This window comes from Psammomys obesus, unplaced genomic scaffold (assembly GCF_907164565.1).
Source record: "Psammomys obesus unplaced genomic scaffold, mPsaObe1.curated_primary_1811, whole genome shotgun sequence".
In the NCBI taxonomy this organism is placed as follows: Eukaryota; Metazoa; Chordata; class Mammalia; order Rodentia; family Muridae; genus Psammomys; species Psammomys obesus.
Window position 1 is genome coordinate 3,727,680 of NW_026587216.1, and position 22,386 is coordinate 3,750,065.

Below are 22,386 nucleotides of genomic sequence, written 5' to 3' on the forward strand. Positions count from 1 at the left end.
ATGTGAATGAACTAAAATGCTCCAAGGTTGAGAATATTGTTGGGAATTACCAACTCAAAACCATAAAATGGAAAAACAAACAACAAATACCCCCCTCAAAAAAACAAAAAACAGAAAACGCAAACCCTTCTTTGGTAAGTATCACTAAAACACATTCTTTTTCTTTCTTGCTTTCTCTCTTTCGTCCTAATGAGCGAGAAAGCGGGCATCGGAGAGTACTTTTACACAGCCCTGCTGCAGGCTAGTGACCAGAAGGCAGGTGTCTCCGAGCTGAGGGCGCTCTGCACTTCCGTAACCCTCACCCCTGCCACCTGCCTTTTTCACGCCTACCTTGAGCTGACTGTTCTGAGGTAGTGCTTTCAGCAGCTTCTCCTTTGGTCAAGAATACATGTTGAGGGCCTGCACTATGGCTCAGTAGATGAAGGTGTTTGTTGTCAAGTCTCAGAACCCAGGTAGCAGGAGCGCAGCAAGTCCCGAAGGCTGCGTTGACCTCCACACGTGTTCAGCAGGAGCACACAGCAGTTGATCAGTAGGAGGATGCTTCCTGTGACAGAATTTGTAACCTGTTTGGAAAGAAAGTAAGAAACTGTATTTTGTTAAGACTGAATTATACACATAAGAACACCCCTTAAGGTGGGATAAACAGAACTTTCTAAAAACAGGTCAGTAATGAGACAAGTAATAATAATAATAATGACAACAACAACGACTTACTTCTGACCTTTGGCAGCTGAAAGGAAAAAATGAAAGGGTGTGGAAGCACATTTCACAAACTGTGGACTTACTAGAAAAATGCTTACACATGGTTAAATTTACTGGAATGTGTTTCTTACCTGTGGGTTTTATTTATTTCCTTTTTAGTGAAACATTCCAGAAGCAACTTCCTGGCTATTTAATATTGTAGATTTCCTAAGGCTTTATGGTTCCCTCCCGTTGTTCGCAGTAGAGTACTTAGGCTTCAAGTACTTAGTCCTTAGCCTGTATGGTAGAGTGAACTGTCCCAGGCTCACACAGAGCTGATAGTACCACCTTCTAATCAACAGAGGAGTGTTAGTTTGCGTGTGTGCGCAGGCTGCTCAGGCTCATCAGGTTAGGCACTCACATGCATTAAGGGAAAGGGGCATTCTTTCTGTCAGAAGGCCCACTCCCTGGTGGTCACACTCCTTTCTCAGAGCACAGCTGCCGGGGGCGGGGTAGGGGAATGGGGGTGGGTGAGGTAGGGGAATGGGGGTGGGGGTGGGGGTGGGGGGGTGGAGTGTGGAGAGTCATCCTGTGTTAAGGTCCTGACCTCCCGGGATGCTGCTTACTGGCCCTACCTCAGCTGCCCACTCAGGAGACTCAGTGTCTGTAAGTTTCTGATACTTCGTAGCCAAGAGATAATATTACTGATAATAATTTTTAAATAACTTGCTTTAGCTTTGTTCCCCCACCCATTTTTAAAAAACTAAGTCATGACCAGCCATTTCATGAATCTGTAAATGCACTAAACACCCAGGCATGTTCACATGCCGCATTTTCAACCTACTGCTTTGTTTTTGTTTTTTCTATTTACTGTCAGGTTTTTTATTCCTTTTATTTTCCTGGGCTCCTAAAAAGAAAAAGTTACTGCATTGATAACTTGTTTAATCATCTTGTTTTTCTTTCAGCTTTTTGAACCTGGCTTATATTAATATGTAACTGAGATTTTGATTGATTGTCTGTTTGTTAGTTTTGAAACAAGGTTTTGTAGTCCAGGCTAGCCTGGCATTCCATTTCCTCATTTTCATAAGTGTCAGATTGTAAGCATGAACCAATGTATAGCTTGAAATATTCTTTTATATATTCTTAGCACCATGGTATGATGGTATGATGTCTAATACATTATAACTATATCTTTAATTGCTTTGCTCCTCATATAAAAATAGGAATTGTTTTAATTATATTATTAAAGCTAAATTAATTACAATTAAAAGTCAGTACGTGAGTCACACTAGCCACATAAGAAGTGTCCACTGTCCCATGTGGCCACGGACCATTGTATTGGACATTTGTTTTATTGGAAAGTCAGTTGCTAGCACTGATCCTTATATTAATATATTTTATTAATAATCAGTAACTGAGATTTTTGTGATTGTTTTGAGATAGTCTTGCTGTCCAGCCCAGAGTGGCCGTGGATCTTTGATTTTTCTTTCCTCAGCCTGTGCCTATGCAGCTGAGTCTGACCCACTAGAGCAGCATTCCTTGGTCCTTCCTGTGATTATAAAGATAGCATCGCCCTTTACAATCGTGAGTGCAGTCCTGAGCACCATTATGAGACTGTTCAAGAGTGGTAGCTAAAGTCCCCCCTTCTGCCAACCTGTTGAGCCTCCAGACTGTTTCTCCTTCGGTAGAAGCTAGCTTTTCATCTTTGATTTATTATCTTTAGGTGATACAGTTGATACAGATATAATTATGGAGTAGATCTCGAAACTTGCAAGAGAGAAAACTCCTAGAACAGCAGTTCTCAACTTGTACATCGTGGCCCCCTTGGGGTCAGACGACGGTTTCACAGGGGGGTCACATACCAGATATCCTGAATATCAGATATTTACATTATGATTCATAACTGTGGCAAAGTTACAGTTATGAAGTAGCAACGAAATAATTTATGGTTGGGGTCACCACAGCGTGAAAGAACTGTATTAAAGGTCACAGCATTAGGAAAGTTGAGAGCCACCACTCTAGAAGGTAGAAGTTTACTTCAGTGGAAATCCTCTGGGTGTCATCAAGTATAACAGCCAGCCTTTGCTATTTACTGCATTGTTCTTGGTTTTAAACAGAAAAAGAAGACAGACTGGTTTTAAATGATTTCTTACTACAGGTAGGGCTTTGTCAGGAGGGTTACATGTATAATTACTGGAAAGGGAAATTCAGGAAAAGGATTTTAGTTAAGTTGTATGTGTACTTTAAGGAAACAAAGTATTGTGACCAAGCATTCAGAAAATTCAGATGTGATCTTAATCTTTTGTTAGACAATAGTTAAACTTGGAGGTGTGTACAGCAGGAAATGTCTTCTACCTGATTCTGTTCTGCTGCAGAAGATACCAGCTTAAAAGTGGCTTATATATTGTTTCAGATTTTCCCATGTGTATTTAGATCCAAACATGTTTATTCTATATTAGTGAAATTATATGACAGAATGGTTTTATAGGTTATTTCCTGAATATAGTGATACATTTCTTTGTATCTGACCTTCTTACTGATTAAGTTTTTCATGTTTCACTGTTACAGATTCTGTGGTAGGAAGTGTGAGGCGTAGTTGCGTTCCCTTGTGAAGATGGGACGTGCTTATTTATAGTGTGTGAGCATTTGCATGGTGAATGGCCGGTAGTGTTGCTCAATAAAGGCTTGCTTCTCTTGAGCTCTATGAGAAGGGCTGTGGAGCATGACACAGCTGTTTCACTTGTGCGGTGGAATCAGTAAATATCCACAGATGACAGTGTGAAAAAAATCTTTCTTTTAAACATGTTTGTCCTTCAGGGTCTAGTGAGAGGGCCCAGTGGATAATCGTACTCGGTGCTCTTACAGAGTGCTGACCATAGTCCCAGCATCCACATGGTGGCTCCCAACCACCTGTAACTCCAGTTCTGGAGGATCTGATGCCCTCTTCTCACTCTGCAGGCATTCATGTGGTACACATAACACACCTGCAGGCAAAACAGGTTAGTAATTAGAACGGTTCTGTTCAGTCTGTTCATCTTTGTTAGCCATTTGTGTTCTCAGTGGAAAAACAAGCTTGAGAAAGAATCATTAGAATTGAAAGTGTTCTTGTACATTATAAATTAATTAAAAAACCAAAATATGTTTTTGCTTCAAGAAGTAGCCACAATAAGTTACGCTTCTTACTCATAGTATATAGAATTTTATGTACTGCAAAACTATACCACGTGAAACTTTCAGGGCTTTAGAACAAAGGTGTAAAAATGTAGCGTCCTTGCTAACTTTGAAGATGTGTGTGGTGAATGTGAGTGGAGATTGCCTGGAGTGGAGGCATAAGTGAGATCCATAGGTCACACATATGTCACATGTTTCATGTGATGCCGTGCCCTGTAGTTCTTGGGAACACAGGGGCTGAACCTGGAGCTGACTGTTTGTTAGGTCTTACTCTTCAGCATCTCAGTTGTAGGTCTCATCTTTTTGTTCTCCTACAAGAGGGTATAGAATTCCGTTGTGGTGTGGGTCAGTTAAGAAGAGGCCTTTGTCCTCCCTTTGTTTTCACCAGGCAAAGAGTGAGGGTCCCTGTTGAGAGTGCTTCTACAGTGCTCACAGCTGAAGCTTTGTTTAGGGGTGCTGCTGGGTGCTACAGTTGACTTCAGGATTCTGGGGACCTGGAAATGACAAGTTTGCGTTAGTAATTAGAACGGTTCTGTTCGGTCTGTTCATCTTTGTTAGCCATTTGTGTTCTCAGTGAAAAAACAAGCTTGAGAAAGAATAGTGATTAGAATTGAAAGTGTTCTTGCACAACCTCCTCCTTCCTGTCTCTGTGTGTGTGTGTGTGTGTGTGTGTGTGTGTGTGCGCGCGCGCGCGCTCTCGAGTGCTCGAATGAGCATTGCTGCTGGAAATTAAACCAAGACTTTGTGTGTGTTCAGCAAGTACCTGACACTGAGTCCCACACCTCCAGCATGTTCTTGAGTTTCAGATTGCTTGTTTTTTGTTTGTTTGCTTGTTTTGATTTGTTTCAACTTGCACCTTTAAGAAAGGAAAATTACATAAACCTTTTCAGGATAGAAGTTTGTTGTCACACAAGATTATCATGGGTTTCAGAGGTAGTTGCGTGCTTGTTCATCCTAACGTCATTGCTTGAAGTGCTTCCAGGGAGCAGAACTGGGGAGGTGATTGTTAGATGGCAGTACACTCGGGGTTGGCAGGAGAGTAGACTGCGCAGCTCTGCAGGGGCATGTGGAGAGCCACCCTGTCTATACATACACGCCTAGGAGTCTCCGTGTTCCCCGCCCCATGCTCACTGCCTTATTCCTGGCTCTCAGCTTCTCCTGTACAGGAGTATTTGTTGCCTCTCACCTCTCCTCTCCTGCCTTGATACTGCTTTCTCCTTCCATAGCTCTTCTTAGAGTTCTCAACTCCACTAATTGAATTGTGTCCTTACCCACAAAGTAATGTTCAGAATTTGTACGCTGTAGTAATATAGACTCCATCAGTATCCTCGCTCTCATCCTAAGATACCGTTTCCCACAGCTGGCCTGGCCTCAGCTTCTGCCTCTGGAATCAGGAACTTTGCACTTGTTCAGTGTACTCTCTCTCCATCATGGTACCACACCTGCCCTCTGCATTGTGAGGCTGACCGCTGACCTTGCCTCTTGGCTCTACATGGATCTAGGCAATGGCAAACATGGCAGGAGAAGAAAGTGCTGGTTGTGTTTATTTTTCTGCCAGTTCCTGTCAGATTGGTGGTAGCAGCATAAGGCGGCTTTACTGGCCCTTCATTCTGTCCACACCTTTCACACATAGAGTTCCTCCAGGTTTAGCATAATAGCTAAGTGTCTTAGATTGAAGCTTTTGAAAAAATGGGGTAAGGACTAAAAATCCAAGTCATTATAGTGAAGTTTGATAACTTCTAGATGCTTTTAATATTTTTTTCCAGTGGGTAAGTTTTGTGGGATTTTTTTGTTGTTTGTTTGCTTTTGAGACACAGTCTCATATAGCTGAGGATGGCTTTGAGTTCACTACGTACCCCAGAATGACATCAAATTCCTGCTGATCCTCATGTCACCATCCAAGTGCTACAAGAGCGAGGATTACAAGTCTAACACTCAGGCTTTTTTTTTTTTTAAAGAAAAAAGTTGTAATTTTAATTGTATATGTATGTGCGTTTCACCTGTATGTATGTCCTGTGTCCCATATGTGTGCAGTGCTCACGGAAGCCAGAAGAAGGCGTCATATCGTCTGCAACTGAAATTACAAATGATTGTAAACTGTCACGTGTGTGCTGGCAGCTGAACCCTGGTCCTCTACAAGAGCAACAAGTACTCCAAACAGCTGAGCCATCTCTTCAGCCCTAGAACTTACTTCTCTTCACTTTTGTTTCTGTATAATGGAACTTTTGTTGATACATTTCTCTGCGAAATGTGGCTTAGATTTATTCCACTGGAATATTTTATTACAGTGCATACTTAAAGATATGCATGCTACATACAAAATGGAAGAATCACTCAACTAGAGGAAAACAAAGGAAACACACATACATAAGTGATTCTAGTTAATCATTTATCTTCCTCAACACGTCTTAGAAGAAATACATGAAGGCAAGAACAGAGAGATGAAGAGGCTTTGCTGGCAGGACCCAGAGGACAGGGAACACAGAGAGAGGACTCTGGGGTATCAGGCACAAATGTGGTGCACATATGTACATGGAGGCAAAAATCTCCATACACATCAAGTAAATAACTTTTAAAAATTGAGAATATCTGTATCCTTTAAGTATTAAGGAAAGAATGTGCCTGAGTTTTTAGAGAGGACTCTTCCTGTAACAGTAATTTGTTGGCGTACTTTTTAAAAGCTTTTATTTACATTTCTTTTATTTCTTTCTCCCTACTCAACCCCAGTCTCTTCCAACACCCCAACACCAGTTAGGAAAGAGAAAGGGTTAGTGGGAGAGGGGGTACGGTTCTCTTAGCTGCTTCCTGCTGGTTGGGGTCATCGGGTTCCTTGGAGCCAGTCCAATCCTCCGTTCAGGAGACCTCTAACTTCCTGTCTCACAACAGCAACCAGGAGCCACAGCGGGGAAGCAGCAGCAGCCTTGTTCTTTCTCCCAGTTCCTCACTCTCTGGGCTCTGGCATTTACTCTCTCTCCAGAGTCCTCAGATTTAAACTATCTGCAGCTGGCAAAGGGCTCCTATCAGAGCCTGCAGGAGGCAAATAGTCTGCTGCTGTGGACCATCTGAATCAGTCCCACATCTCATACCTGGGACCAAAACACAAACAAGTTTATATCCACAAAACTAATTTGAGCATGCCGCTCTCTCTCACTCCCTTAGAATATTACCATTGAAAACAATCTCCATAGCAAATAAAGGAGTTTTCAAAAAAATTATGTTTGAGACAGGGCCTCACTGTGTCAACTTGGCTGGCCTGGAACTTACTACACAGAGCAGGGTAGGCTGGCCTTGAATTACAGAGATCCTCTTACTCTGCCTCCAGCGTGCTGAGATTAAAGGTGCCCTCCACTGTTAATTCCTCCACCTAGGGGGAATGTTTACTTTTGAGATCGGATCTTATTGTGTAGCCCATGATTCTTTTTGTCTCATTTCCCAAAATTGTTGGGATTGTAGGCATGTACCACCATGTACACACAGAGGCTTTGTTGAGAGGGCTCTGTCTCTGTTCCTTTCCCTTTCCCTCTCCTTCTCCCCATGTCATGTCACATTTATGAATAGCAGGGGAAATCTTTGTAATGAAACTTGAAGAAAAGGATATTTAAATAATGACAACTCACAACAGACATGAAAGTAGGAAGGAGACATGTTGAAAAGAAGAGTCTCAGTGGAAGGAGGGCGGTGAGAAAGCAATGAGAAGTGAAAAATGGCTAAAATCCCTTGTATACGTTCACGAAACTGTCAAAGAATAAGAAGTAAATTTCAGAAAGGAACATTGTTGATCTGATGACCTTTCTCTCAGACCTCATGGTCTTTCTTGAATTTTTGTTCTCTTTAACATGGGTGTTTGACATCCTGCATTTGCTCAGATACAAGGCACTTTAACTCTGGCTTTTATATTATAACATTGGCCTCTTCCAGGCTTGATTCGTTTTTTTCAAAGAATGGTTAGTGCATGCTGCTGAACAAGATGGACGCACTCCCTGCTCTCTGGAGTGTCTAAAACGCCGTCCTTCCTCCTTCCGTAGTCTCTTTTCAAGGTTTTATGAAGACCATCAGTTCTTGATCCTTGCTCTTTTTTCTTGACTTTCTGCTTTCTCTGAGAACTGTTTTATTCTAAGTTACAATTTCAAATACTTACACATCTCTATCCTGCATTTTATTTATCTAACTCTTTAATGAAATCATATTCAGCTCCAACTATGTCCCTGATACAAAGGGCATGATAATAAGAACAGTATCTGCTTTAGAGTTGCTAAAGATGTGTAAAAGGGCTATTCACAGTGTGGTGGGACAGGCGAGGGACTGCCTGATCTTGAGGAAGAAGGGGAGGGGCAGCTCTCGCCAATAGAAGGCTGAAAATGTTTGAAGACTTTCAGGGTTTCAGAGACAAAGTAGCTCAGTGTGATTGGGGCCGTACAGGCTATGTGAGGCGGGGAAGACAAGGCCGGCACCCATGAGGAGGTGACTAATGAACCCGAAGTCCATACTTTCAGTACTGAGCTAACATGGGTTGTCTTGAACGAGCTCCTCCTTACAACTTCACATTTCTATCATAGGGTGCCTGTTCTCTCTACGCCAAACTCTGAAGTGTCACCTTCAAGTCCGCCTCAGCAACTGTGAGCAGCCTTCATGTTTTCAAAACATTATTCCTTGAATCTTTTTCTGTTCTCATAGTTGACACTATCACTCAGTTTCTGAATTATTCCAAAGTTGTATTAAATATTTCCTTTTTCTCTCTCAAAATTCTTATTTTACCATTTTACTGACTTTGACCAAAAGAAGGCAGATTTTCATTTCTTACAAGACAAATTCTTTTTAGGCCACTGTTTTAAGCTCAAAATCCTTTAAAAAACACAACCTGAAACCCTCATACTGTCATGAAAACGTCATACTTGCAGAATACAGAGATAATTAATTAGCAGGAAATGTGTTCCTCTAACCGTGAGGTCTCTTTATGAACAGATGTGTTTTTACTGAGTGGATGCTTTTAGAAGGACAGATGTCTCCATCTTCATTGCCACAGTTCTAAGCTGCTACTATAGCCAGATCACCTGCATCTATAGGAGGAGTAGCTGGTGCAGAATCCTGGCTGCCCCACCAGTCTTCATTTCTTTAGACATCAGCAGTGACTGCAGTGAAGGGGGTGGGGGTTCCAACCCTATGTACTGCACAGAGCCGAGAGAAGGGGTGAGTTCATCTGTGCTGTCTAACGCTTGGCGTGTGTGAGCCTGCAGTGTGGAAAGGTCTGTGATGGACGATCCCTTGCTCCTTTCCTCCGCTCTCCTTGCTGCAGCTCTGGTGCTGCCCTTGCTCCCACCTGTGCCTGCTGTTGCCTACGCGTCAGCCATTTGTCGCTTCTTCCTAATGCTCGTTTCTGACTGTCTCAGTTTGTGTCAACCTCTGAATTTCCGTTGGTCCTTTTATACCACTTTAATAATCATATTTCTGTTTTCACGGGTTATTTCTGCCTTTATTTCCCTTTGGATGTGTGCGTAGGAATGCTAGCTGATAGAATTACTATCACAGTCAGGATACAAGACAGTGTTGTTACTCTCCCCTGTAAAAGTCTGTGTTGATACTTCTTTTGTAACAGTCTCTCAAGTGTACATTCTGTGTTTACACGTCCAGCCTAGATCTTGAATCTGCTTTGGACACATTAGTCCTCTGTACCTGGCTTAGCCTGGTGCTGAGTATATAATGAGTGAGCAGGTGCTTCAGTGTTTGAATTGTACGAAGCAGAGCCTGATTCCGTGTAAATTCGAACATACTAGAAACTGCCAGCCAGGTGACGAGGTGTGCCTGCAGACCTAGCTTCCGGGGAGGCTGAGGCATGTCAAAGTTTAAGGCTGTGCTGTGTTAGGCTTGATTTGGTGCCCTGCCAAGGCTAATAAAGCCATTTTTTTTTTTTTTGTCTTGGAGAACAAGTACTTGTTCCTTTCTCTTTTTATTATCAAATATACTTAAAGGGTTTTTTTTTAAAAAAATTATTTAATGTAAAACAGATTTTTACTTCTTTGTCCTTCAAATATTATGATGCTATTAATAAGTTTGTTAATGCTAGTTTGTCTTCTTCCTTGCGTATATTTAAGGTATTAAGCTGTTGAATGAAATGGAATGTAACCATAGGATGCAAAATAGAAAACATGCCTACATTCGCAGCTTTATTTTTCATGGACCAATTCTGTTCTTCTTCCTGGTGACTGTTTATCTGATTGTGTTTAAGGTCAGAGGTGAGCACAAGCAGGACAGTCCATTCTTGAATATACAGATGCTGCATGGCCTCCCTAGCTCTTCCGCTGGGCATCCGAGGATACAGACCTTTCTCCAGAAAGAGTGGAGTTTAGTTAAGATTGACACCCCATACCCTCTCCTTCCTCAAGAAGTGAACTGAATGTAATCATATGTGTCTTTCTTTTCCCTTCCCCAACAGCTTCCATGCCTATGGCTGTTCTAAATTTGGGCCAAATATATCCATTTCAGAGAGGCTTTTTCTGTTCTGACGACAGCGTGAAGCACCCATACCATGACAGTACTGTCAGTACCGTTGTCCTCAACGTAGTGGGGCTTGGCTTACCCATTTCCTCTGTAAGTAAATGAACATGCAGGTGGTGATGGGCTCGTGCTGGAGGCTGGACGAAACGATGGTGTCGGGGTGGGGGTAGATTCGAGCCCTGCCTTCACTAGTGTTACTCCGAAAATGGTGGCTGAAGGAGAGGATCCCACTGTTTATTCCTGGAGAAGGGTGATTTTTCAGTTAAAGGTGTGTGCTACTTAATGTAGCTCAAAGTCATTGGACCAGCTCTTCTGAGTATACAGATGAAGAGGTGGGGCTTCGCCTCTGCTCACTCCCAGGGAGCTCTGTCGGGGCTGAGTCCAAACCAAGGTTCTGCGTTCACACTGTTGGCTGAGAATTGAGAAAAAAGGAGTTTTCCCCCCATAAATTTGAAAAGATAAACAGAAATTTTATAAGTAATGTCTTACAGAACACATTAAAACTATCACTATTTTGAAGTTGTCACCAACTTGTAGTATTGAGTTTTACTGTTTTAGGTAACTAAAAAGTTTTCATCTTATGTTATCATTTACAAACTGAAGGGGCAGCCCTACCAGGCCACAGCGGAGGACAGTGCAGCCAGTCCTGATGAAACCTGATAGGCTAGGGTCAGAGGGAAGGGGAGGAGGACCTCCCCTATCAGTGGACTGGGGAGGGGCATGGGCATGGGAGGAGAAGAGGGAGGAAGGGTGGGAATAGGAGGGGATGAGGGAGGGGGCTACAGCTGGGATACAAAATGAATAAATTGTAATAAATTAAAAAAAACTTTAAAAATTAAAAAAAATGCCATTAGGATATTGGGCTTACTTTATTTTCCTTTCTCTCTTTCTTTTCTTTCTTTTTTCTCAAGACAGGGTTTTTCTGTGTAGCCTTGACTGTCCTGGACTTGCTTTGTAGACAGGCTGGCCTCAAACTCACAGCGATCTGCCTGCCTCTGCCTCCCTGAGTGCTGGGATTAAAGACGTGTGCCACCAAGCCCGGCTATGCCTACTTTCCTTATACTTGACTCTGATTCCTAAACATTGCGATCTGTCTGTCTGTCCAAGACAGGTCTCATGTAGTCCATGCTGGTCTGAGACTTCTGGTCTTCCTGCTCCTACTTGCCAAGTCCTGGCTCTCAGGCGTGTGCCTTGGAAATAGAAGAAAAGGAGCAGGGCAAGATTTACCCTCTTGCATGTCTTGGAGCACAGCCAGTCCACTGCGTATTTCTTCCGTGTTCTCCTGTGTCTTGTCAGCTGAGGCCCGTGGGTATTTCTAAAATTTCTCAGTCAGCGCCGTAGCCTTTTTCTGCAGCAGGACTGGCTGCTCTCATGTTTTTCAATAAGCAATTTAAAAAGATTTTTTGCTTAACAGTTTATGAATCTGACTTAATTTTGTCTTTTTCATTGTAAGTTTTTTTCTTCCCTGAGTAGTGTTCAGAATAGTATTTCAGCAACTGAAGGACCTTGAATTTTATTATTTTTCAAGATGCATACTTTTGTACACTTAAATTTTAAATTTGATTTAATAACTTTAAAATAAAAGGGGTAAAAAATTGGGATTAAGCTGTTAATTTAGTCTTAAGAGATAATTTCTGGGGGCTGGAGAGAGATGGCTGAGAGGTTAAGTGCACTGGCTGCTCTTCCAGAGGTCCTGAGTTCAATTCCCAGCTACCACATGGTGGCTCACAACCATCTATAATGAGGTCTGGTGCCCTCTTCTGGCGTGCAGGCCAGCAAAAATGCTGTATGCATAATAAATAAGAAATAAATCTACTTTCCCCTAAGAAGCAAGCGCCGCCACAGCTGGCGTTATCTATTTGAGGCACCAGGACTGGGAACAGTGTGAAGGGAAGTTTGCCTAAACAGTGCCTCTGTCCTTGGATGGAGTGAAGAGGGTTTGTTGTAGCTGTTATTTTAACTGTTGTCAGATTAAGCTTTGAAAAACCTGTTCAGTGCTGCTTGAGTCTCAGAAAATTGGTTCAATTGCAGGGGTTGGTACATTTCATCTTTTTCTTAAAACTTAGTTGCAAAAATATAATTGATGAATTGAACAAAACTTACAATAAAGCAGATTAACAAAAAGCAGTAACCTTTGGTGTACGACCTTATGAAAACTAGTAACATTTCAGTGCTTTTTAGTTCAACAGTTTATCTCATTATGAGAATTCTGCACATTCAGTTTTGTGCCCTTTTAATTTAACAAATATTTTTGACATAAATGATCGCAATAAGTACCAAAATATTAGGCAGTTGAAATGAAGAACAGTAATACTAAGGTATGTATTTTCTGAGAAAAACTTGGTATGAACCTTCGAGTTCTTGGTATGAACTCTTGTGAGTTTGTTGTTAGAGCTCACTTGGAAAAACACTTTTAACACAGACTTCTAGCAAACTAGAAGAAACAATGTGTAGCTGGCTTCTGGCCCGTAATGTGCTGATGGCTTATGTACTAATGCAAAAGGTTCTTTACAACTTCTAGAATAGATTTGTGGATAATTTCTCATATAGAAGATACTGTTTTCCTTTACACACACTATTTATATTTAACATAACTACATATATATCTCGTATAAGAATTGATGAGTAATAAGATTTTAGATGGTAAAAAGTTTGATTTTAAAAGTGACTGATTTATTTTTTTTTTCTTTTAAATTTTTAAAAAGAAACCCAAGTGTGGTGGGCAGCATGCTGTTTGGATACCAGCTCCCATGTGCTCTAGTTTTCTTTCTGGTACTGAGATAAAACACTGACCAAAAGTTCAGTGTTTTAGGAGAGGGAAGGGTTTAGATACTCCAGGTCACAGCCCATTGTGGAAGGAAGTCAGGGCAGGCCCATAGCAAGAACTCAACACAGAGAACATGGAGGGACGCTATTTGCTGTCTCACAGACATGTTTGGCTAGCTTTCTCACACCTCAGGGAGGGCCTCCTGCAGGGAATGATGCTGCCTGCAAGGGCAGGGCCCTCCTAGACTAGTCCCCATAGCTATGCCCACAGGCAGTCCCCATAGCCACGCCCCCAGACCATCTGATCTGTTGAGACTACCTTCTCAGGTGTCAAGCTGACAGTTAAAGTTATCTAGGACAGCGGGAGAGTCACTTTAGAAAAAGTGAAGTGAAGGCATATGCATTAATATTCATTAATTTGTTTTTCTTTTTTATAAATGTTATTTTGAAAACTGTAGCTGAGGAAGCTACAAACTTTACCTTTTATTTTTTTAAATTTATGGCTAAGATCAAAAACTCAAGTGACAACACATGCTGGAGAGGCTGTGGAGAAAGGGTAACCCTCCTCCACTGCTGGTGGGAATGTAAACTTGTACAACTACTCTGGAAAGCAATCTGGCGCTTTCTCAGACAACTAGGAATAGCGCTTCCTCAAGACCCAACCATACCACTCCTAGGCATATATCCAAAAGAGGCTCAAGAACACAACAAGAACATTTGCTCAGCCATGTTTGTAGCAGCCTTATTTGTAATAGCCAGAAACTGGAAACAGCCCAGATGCCCCTCAGTGGAGGAATGGATACAGAAATTGTGATACATCTACACAATGGAATATTACTCAGCAATAAAAAACAAGGAAATCATGAAATTTTCAGGTAAATGGTGGGATCTGGAAAAGATCATCCTGAGTGAGCTATCCCAGAAGCAGAAAGACACACACGGTATATACTCACTCATATACACATATAATATAGGATAAACCTACTAAAATCTGTACACCTAAAGAAACTAATCAAGAGGGAGGACTCTTACTAAAATGCTCAATCCCCATCCAGAAAGGCAAAGAGGATGGACATCAGAAGAAGGAGAAAAGAGGGAACAGGTCAGGAGCCTGACACAGAGGGCCTCTGAAAGGCCCTGCCCTGCAGACTATCAATGCAGGTGCTGAGACTTATGGCCAACCTTTGGGCAGAGTGCAGGGAATCTTATGTAAGAAGTGGGAAACAGTAAGATCTGGAGAAGACAGGAACTCCACAAGGAGAGCAACAGAACCAAAAAAATTTGAGCACAGGGGTCTTTCCTGAGACTGATACTCCAACCAAGGACCATGCATGGAGATAACCTAAGACCCCTGCACAGATGTATCCCATGCAGTTCAGTATCCAAGTGGGTTCCATTGTAATAGGAACAGGGACTGTCTCTGACATGAACTGACTGGCCTGCTCTTTAATTACCTCCCCCTGAGGGGAAAGCAGCATTACCAGGCCACAGAAGAAAACAATGCAGCCACTCCTGATGAGACCTAATTGACTAGGATCAGAAGGAAGGAAAAGAAGTCCTCCCCTGTCAGTGGACTTGGGGAGGGGCATGCATACAGAGGGTGGAGGGAGGGAGGGATTGGGATGGGAGGAGGGAGGGAACCACAGGGGGGATACAAAGTGAACAAAGTGTAATTAATAAAGAATTAAAAAAAATAAAATTAAAAAAATAAATTTAGATCCTAGGAAATTGGCTGAGTTTGTGATATTTGCAGAGTGTTCGGGGGCAGTGGAACTGTTTCGTGTGACGCTGTGACGGTGGATGTATAGTCTGTAGCAACACACATAGAACTGCGGCATAAAGAGCCAGCCCTGAGGTGAGCCTTGGGCTTCAGTTATTACCAGAGTGCTAACACTGCTTCTTAGGTACACCAAATGTGCTGGACCAGAAGGAGGGATTTATACGAGGAGCCAAGAGTGATGCTAATAGAGAGGGCGTGGTGTGCGAGTATTTCTGTTCAGTTTTTAAGTAAACTTAAAAGTGCTTTAAGAACTAAAGTGAGGCTTAACAACTGGTAGGGCACTTGAGCCTGGCTCGTGGGAAATCCTGGGTTCTCTATCTACCACTACCAGCACACACACACACACACACTCACACACTCAAACACACTCACACTCTTAGATATACACAGTGAGTATTTTTAAGTATATTTTTGGGGAGGAAGGGGTTTGAGACAGGGTCTCACCCTGTAGCTCTGGCTAGCCTGGAACTCACTATTTAGAGCAGCTGGCTCAAATTCATGGAGATCCACCTGCCTCTGCCTCCCAGCTGCTGGGATTAAAGGCATGTGCCAGTACAGTGGCTTAAAATATATCTTTCAGTTTGCTGATAGTCTGATAAAGTGTCAGTGTTGTTTCTTATACAATAGTAAGGATTTTTACAAAAATTATCTTCAATATTATTAATTTCTAGGGTGAAGATTACCTGATGAGATGTCAAATATGTTTTAGAGTTTTGCATAATTTGCTGACTAATAAAAATTAAAATTACGTTTATTTAGTGTGCATGTGTGATTGGTGCGCATGCTCCAGTAGATCTTTGGGGTCAACTTGGGAGAATAGGTTCTCTCCTTACACCTTGTGGGTTCAGGGACTGAATTGCAGTCCTCAGGCTCGGCAGCATGTACCCTTACCTTTTAGCTCCCTTGCTGGCCCTAGTTATTGACTTTACATAAACTGCATCTCAACTGCAGGCTGCTGGTTCCTTAATTCCCCTGGTCTGCCGTATGTTAGAGGCCTCATGCTTCTTAGGAAAACACTCTACCTTTAAACTGTAGCTCCTGGGCTCGTGAGTCTCATGAAAGAGGAGGAGTTGACAGCTTAATAATGGATATAGCTTTCTTAAAGCTTAAAATTTGGAAAACATGGTCATACTTAGAAATTCAGTTTTAAACAACAGTTTTGTGTTTTTACATTTGAACACCCCTGCCCCAGAGGACTCTACTATTGTGCCGCTTATTTAAAAAAAAAAAAAAAAAAAGTGTTGTCAAGCATGGTTGCACCTGCCTTTATTTCAGCACTCAGTAGGCAGAGACAGGTGGATCTCTGTGAGTTTAAGACCAGCCTGTTAAAAATTAGAAAGAAATGTGTGTAGGCTATTTAGTGCATTTGGTGTAAGAAGCCTTTACTACTCAAATGTTACACAGTAGACCTCTAATACATCAAATCCTTTTTGGCTATCTGAGAGGTAAGGCAAAAGGTTGAATTTGGAAGCATCTGTAAAGATTTTCTCCAAATACAGACCTACGGTCTAAATCTAAAGCTCTGGGAACCATATTTCTTGAATTTATTTAGTATCATGTAATCAAGGACTGTATACCGTAAGTGACACCCCTCTTCAGGGTCTACAGCAGCACCTCATATCCAGAAACAACAGTATTTACCCAGTGAAACACAACTAGTTACAGCGAGTGGAGGGAAGTTTGAGGGAGTCCTGTCATCTGTTTACGTTAGGTTTGACATGAAATGATTTCAGGTTGAGTCTGGCTGTTGACTGTTTTGAAGGAACTGCACTAGGCTGTGAGAGGGTTCAGCAGTTGAAGGAACTTGCTGCCAAGCCTGATGATCTTCCTTAGCTAGTTTGTTGTTTCCTTTAACAAACCAAAAATCTCCAAGTCCTTTTTTTGTTGAGAAAGACTGAGTAAAAGTTAAATGTGGAGCCGCTTATGTGGAACTAGCTTTGTGACTAGAGTGCAGGCTGTGCTATACTTTTGAGTTAAATACAGTGTCCCCAGAGAAGTCATTCATGAAAGGCGTCAGCGTTTTCCATCGCTACAGATAGCTCATGTTGCACACTGAGCTCTCTGGAGCATCTTTGGGACACTACTAACTACTCAGTAGTAGATGGTGGCCAGATTCCTGTGGATGCCATCTTTAATAATTTTAAACAAACAGCCCACATCAATACCCTTTTGTTAATTATCTTTAAGCTTTTGCATTTATTGTATCTTAAGGATGACAATTTTTACAGTATTAAAAATCCATGTTTCCACTATCACAAGAAATGGGATCTTTATCACTTGTAGAAAGAAAACTGTTAGTTGGTGTATATCTGTTTGTGGTTTAAGAGCAGTCCACATGAGCTCAGGGCACGGCAGTAGAGCAACCTGCTTTCCAGAGGAAGCGCTCAGTCACTGTCTGGTTACAAGGTTCCTGCAGTGAGGGATCTCTTTAAGGATGGCTTTCCCATAGTGAGAGTGGGAGCAAATCTCCCTTGCAGGAGGATGGGTAGAAGTCATGGACAGATTCACTGATTTTTTTATCAGTAGAACATGTGGAAGTTTTGAAGTGTTCAAATATGTCAGTGCAGACTTTTTATATTTATGCAATTAAAAGGTTATATTTTATTGTGAATTTATAAGGACCTGTGTTAGATATATTACAAATTTTATTAAAAGAATATATTTAATTAAAAGTATATATTTGTTTACTCTCTTTTATAGCTTTTATAGATATTAAGCAGCCAGGGGTTTACCCTACCACCTCATACTGTTCAGTACCTCAGTGGCTTTAGTGCAGGTTGGGTCTGTTTGGACTTGTAAATCCTGTGGTCCCTTTTGATTTTATGTTTTGATCAGTTACAGACTTTGATGACTATGGGTCTAGCTGTTGAAAATTAGAGAAGACTCTCAAGTCTCAGGGATGGTGTAGAAGAGGGGGCAGGAAGATTGTTAAGAGCCAGAGGTGGTAGGAGATGGTTTCAAAGAAAGAACATCTTTCAAATACAACAGGACTGATGTACATTATGAACTTGCAGAGACTGTGGTAGCATGTGCAAGACCTTCATGAGCTCAAACCAGGCAAAATCCCAACACGGAGGAGGGGAGGTGGACATGGAGGCTCCCCTCTAGCCATTGAGCTGTTCACAGTTGATAGATGCTGGGAGAGGGAAAATCAAGTGTTCTTCCATGGGGTGACAATGGTTATATGAACCACACGCTCAGGGCAGGCCCCATGCTCAGGAGTGCAGTAGTCAGCCAGCACAAATCCAATTCCATTTGTTTGTTTGTTTGTTTGTTTTTAGAGAGAGAGATTATGAAGTTGGGTAGGTAGCAAGGTGGGAGATGGTCTGGGAGGAGTTGGTAGAGAAGAAAGAATAAGGTGAAATATATTGGATGAAATTCTCAAGAAATAAGTAAAAACATAAAATTTAAAAGTTGGCTTATTGTAGTAACAGTTATAAAATCTATGTATACATATAAAATTATATTTAAATTCATATTGATCAATACTTACATCTTTAAGTTACATTTTTTAAATTAGAAGATAAGGAATAGCTTAATAAATAAAAGTATACAAGATAAAAATGAAGTAAACAATTAAAATGAAGTTAACTATTCTTGATATGTGGAAAGATGTGTGTCAGAAAGCTATATTTTCTTGATTTGACATTCCAAACCTCCCAGATAAGAATGAGCCAGAGGAGTCTACAAGAAAACCCACAGAATCAACTAACCTGGGCCTATAGGGGCTCACAGGGACTGAACAGCCAACCAGAGACTGCACGGGACTCGCCTTGGCTCTGTGCACACATGTTGCATTTGTGAAGCTTGGTCTTTAAGTTGATCTAATAGAGGGAACAGGGGCTGTCTCTGACTCTGTTGCCTGCCTTTGGGACCCTTTTCTCCTTTCCTGCATCTTCTAGCCTCAGTAGGAGAGGCTGTGCCTACTCTATTGCAACTTGATATGCCAGAGCTGGTTGATATCCATGGGAGGCCTCCGGCCGGAAGAGAAAGGGAGAAGGTGTAGATGGAGGGAAGGGGAAGTGGTGGGAGGAAGGAGTAGGAGGAGAGGAGAGAGAAACTGCATTTGGGATGTAAAATGATGATGATGAGTCAGTGTCCTTTGTAGAAATTCATTTTGGGGCAGGGGTTGTGTGGTGGACAGGCAGAAACTATCATTTGCAAGGACAAATTTAAACCATTTTCATCCAAGTGTTTGCTCCCGGACTCTAGGCCTGATAGATTCCTCTTGGAAACGATTCATTTGTTTTCTGTCTCTGAGACAGTGTTTCACCTTGTAGGCCAGTTAGGCTAGGAGCTCATTATGTACCCCAAGCTGACATTGATTTTGCAGGCCTGTTTCCCTTACCCTCAGAATGCCAGTGTTACAGTCATGAGCCATCATGCTGAGCAGGAAGTGTAATTTTGAGGGGCAGGTTAATTATGTTCTTACGACCCTGTAAAGATCCCACTTCTGACCACACATTATTGTCAGGAGTGCTTAAAGCTCTGAAAAATCCTTAAGAATTGACTAGTTTCTAAATCTCCGTAGAAAAGTCCTTTCGTGACTACTAATTCTGCAAATGTGATGCTTGTACCCCCCCATCAACAGAAGTTGTGTTGAGCCCTGTATGAGAGTAGTGACTATGTCCAGTTCATGTTCTTTAACATACATACAAAGCTCTAAGGAAGTTTTCACTGTGGATTTGGAGAGAGATTCCTGTAGTCTGGATACATTGTCCTCAGTTTTGTTTTTTTGTTTATTGATGCCTGTACTGGCTGGTTTTGTGTCAACCTGACACCAGTTAGAGTTATCATGGAGGAAGGAGCCTCAGTTGAGAAAATGCCTCCATGAGATCCAGCTGAAGGCATTTTTTTTTCAATTAGTGAGCAGTAGGGGAGGGCCCAGCTTATGGTGGATGGTGGGTGTGGCCATCCCTGGGCTGGTGGTCCTGGATTCTATAAGAAAGCAGGCTGAGCAAACCGTGGGGAGCAAGCCACTGAGCAGCACTCCTCCATGGCCTCTGCATCAGCTCCTGCCTCCAGGTTCCAACTCTGCTTGAGTTCTGTCCCGACTTCCTCTAAATGTAAGCCAAACAAACCCTTTTTTCACCAACTTGCCTTTTTGTCATGGCATTTCTTTGCAGCAAAAGAAACCCGAGGACAATGGCTTGTTACTTTAATGCCTTTTTGACTCTTTCCCCCCATTTTACTGCTTTTTTAAGAATCTTAGCCTGTATAAAATAGGTTGGCTATATTTGCTTGGACTCTTCCTACTTTAATATTATCTGTGTCTACTCTTACCACACCAGTTTACACTGTAGCTGTATGTTGAATGGTTAAAACACATATCAGCTGACTTAAAATTGAGTGGTTAAAAGAAAAATAGTTATATGGATACCACTGAGGGTTTTTTGGTTGGTTGGTTGGGGTTATTTGTACAAAATTCAGAGTGGTTCCTCAAATTTCATTTTTTTTCCCAGATAATTTCTTACTTATCTATTTTTTTCCTTTCTGTATAAGTTTTACATAAAGTGTGTAGCTTTGTTAATGTCTGAAGAAAAAAAAAAGTGTGCTGAACCTGCAGATCATTCTGGAGAGGAGAAATACAATCACCTGGTTGTCTTCCAGGCCATAAAAGCACCGTAGCTTTCTAGTTATCGGTATGGTTAGATGGATCCTGAGTTCTTCACCAGCGTTTGTAGTTTTCAGTGTAGAGATGCTTCGTGGATTTTGTTAGGTTTATACCTAAGTGTTGTACTATGCTGAACAATTATGGATGGCACGGGGAATTTAGTTTTTGGTTTCTAACTGCTCATTACAGGTATATTGAAGTGGAGTCAAATTTTGTATTGACTTTATACCCTATGATCTTTCTACACTTGCTGTTTTAGGATTTTGGAATACATCCCTTGGGTTTTTCTGTATTTTTCAAGGTTTAGTTCCACCTTAGCAGATCCATGCATTCCTCCTCCCCCATTTCTTTCTGTATATATAAATATACAAATATATATTTAAATTATTTGGCCTGGCCGTAGTGGTACACACCTTTAGTCCCAGAACCTGGAGGTAGAGGCAGATTGATCTCTGAGGTTGAGATCTGCCTGGGCTATAGAGCAAGTTCCAGGACAGCCAGGGCTACACAGACAAGCACTATCTTGAAAAACAACCCCCCCAAAACAAACAAAAATTTGTTTGCTTGTGTTTCTGCATTCTCCTCTGTGAGGATTCTCTTCATGAACATTTCATTTGGAGCGCTCTGGGATCATCAGTGGGCCTTCGTTTCTTCTCTGTACTTGTTTCTTCCATGGCCTGATTTGATTTCATGGCTTTAATACAATTTCTGTGTCAAATGTGTATCTTTAGCCTTAACGTCTTCCCTATGCTGCAGATATGCCAGGCACCTATCCTCTACTCTACGAAGCTCCAGCAGACGCACCCCTTTCCCTGCTCCATTTCCAGGCTTGCAGTTCTCAGTTAATGCAGCTGTACATGGCTTGTTCAACTTTCTTCCCACACTCTTTCATACACTCCCATTGAGTCAATCCGCCAGCAAGTCCTGTTGGCTATTTTCGGCTTAATCTAAGCAGTTGACCACAGTCAGAGCAGTTCCAGACTGTCCCTGACCCCTAATTAATGAGCGGGTACAGTGGGATCTCAGATCATTGTTGAGCTGACTTGAATGATTTCTTCATAGGTAAAGATGATTTCAGAACGTTAAGACCTCACTCTGATGTATTATTAGCTTTTGTAATGAAATGTACCTTAATGTTGACAAAGATAACATTTAAGTATCTGGAATTGCTAAGATATGAGTGCTTAGTCTTTTGGTCTGCATATTGAATTAAGTTGAATGTGTTTAGATTAAATCGCTACCCAGGTCTTTAAGACTTCGTAAAGGAAATTAAAGTAGTTAATAATTTGCACTTGGCCAATGTTCTGTGGCTGTAAAGAGGCACCATGATGGCTGCAACTGGGACAAAGGAAAACATTTGGGACTGGCTTATAGTCTCAGAGGGTTAGTCCCTTGTCCTTATGACAGGGACCGTGGTGGCGCGCAGGTATGCATGGCAGCCACAGCTGATCTGAAGGCAGCAGGAGGAGGTCAGGCTTGAGCATTTGAAACCCCAAAGCCCACCCCCAGTGTCACATTTTCTTCAAAAGGCCACACCTACCCCAACAAGGCCACACCTCCTAATCCCTATCTAGTAGAACCACTCCCTAATGGCCAAGCATTCAAATATATGAGCCTATGGGACCATTCCAACTCAAAAGGCCACTGTGGGTCTGAAAGGAATTCTTTTTTCAAAGTTTTAAAACCTTGTCTTTAGTAAAGAACATTACTGAAGAAGTGTACTCCAGATTATCTATTCCTGCTGCATGGAAATAGCATAGTACATGTAAGGTCACAGTTCTGAAGTGCTTAGAGGAGAGGAAATATTTTCATCTGTAGGAGATATTCGTTAATTTACAACATCCTGTCTCTTCCCCCTTTGAGATAGTGTCTCACTATGCTA

At 41.8% G+C, this 22,386-nt stretch overlaps 1 protein-coding gene across 2 annotated transcripts in view; it reads left to right on the forward strand.

Moving 5' to 3' along the window:
• The window catches only part of Plpp1 (phospholipid phosphatase 1), a 61,854-nt gene that overhangs the window by 20,575 nt on the left and 18,893 nt on the right, over positions 1-22,386 (forward strand). The window contains exon 2 of one of the 2 annotated variants that reach the window (XM_055603503.1): positions 10,283-10,437. The exons of the other annotated variant lie outside the window; for it this stretch is intronic. Within the exon in view, the coding sequence (XP_055459478.1) occupies positions 10,283-10,437 (155 nt within the window). The remainder of the gene's footprint in view (positions 1-10,282; positions 10,438-22,386) is intronic. 2 annotated transcript variants of the gene reach the window in all.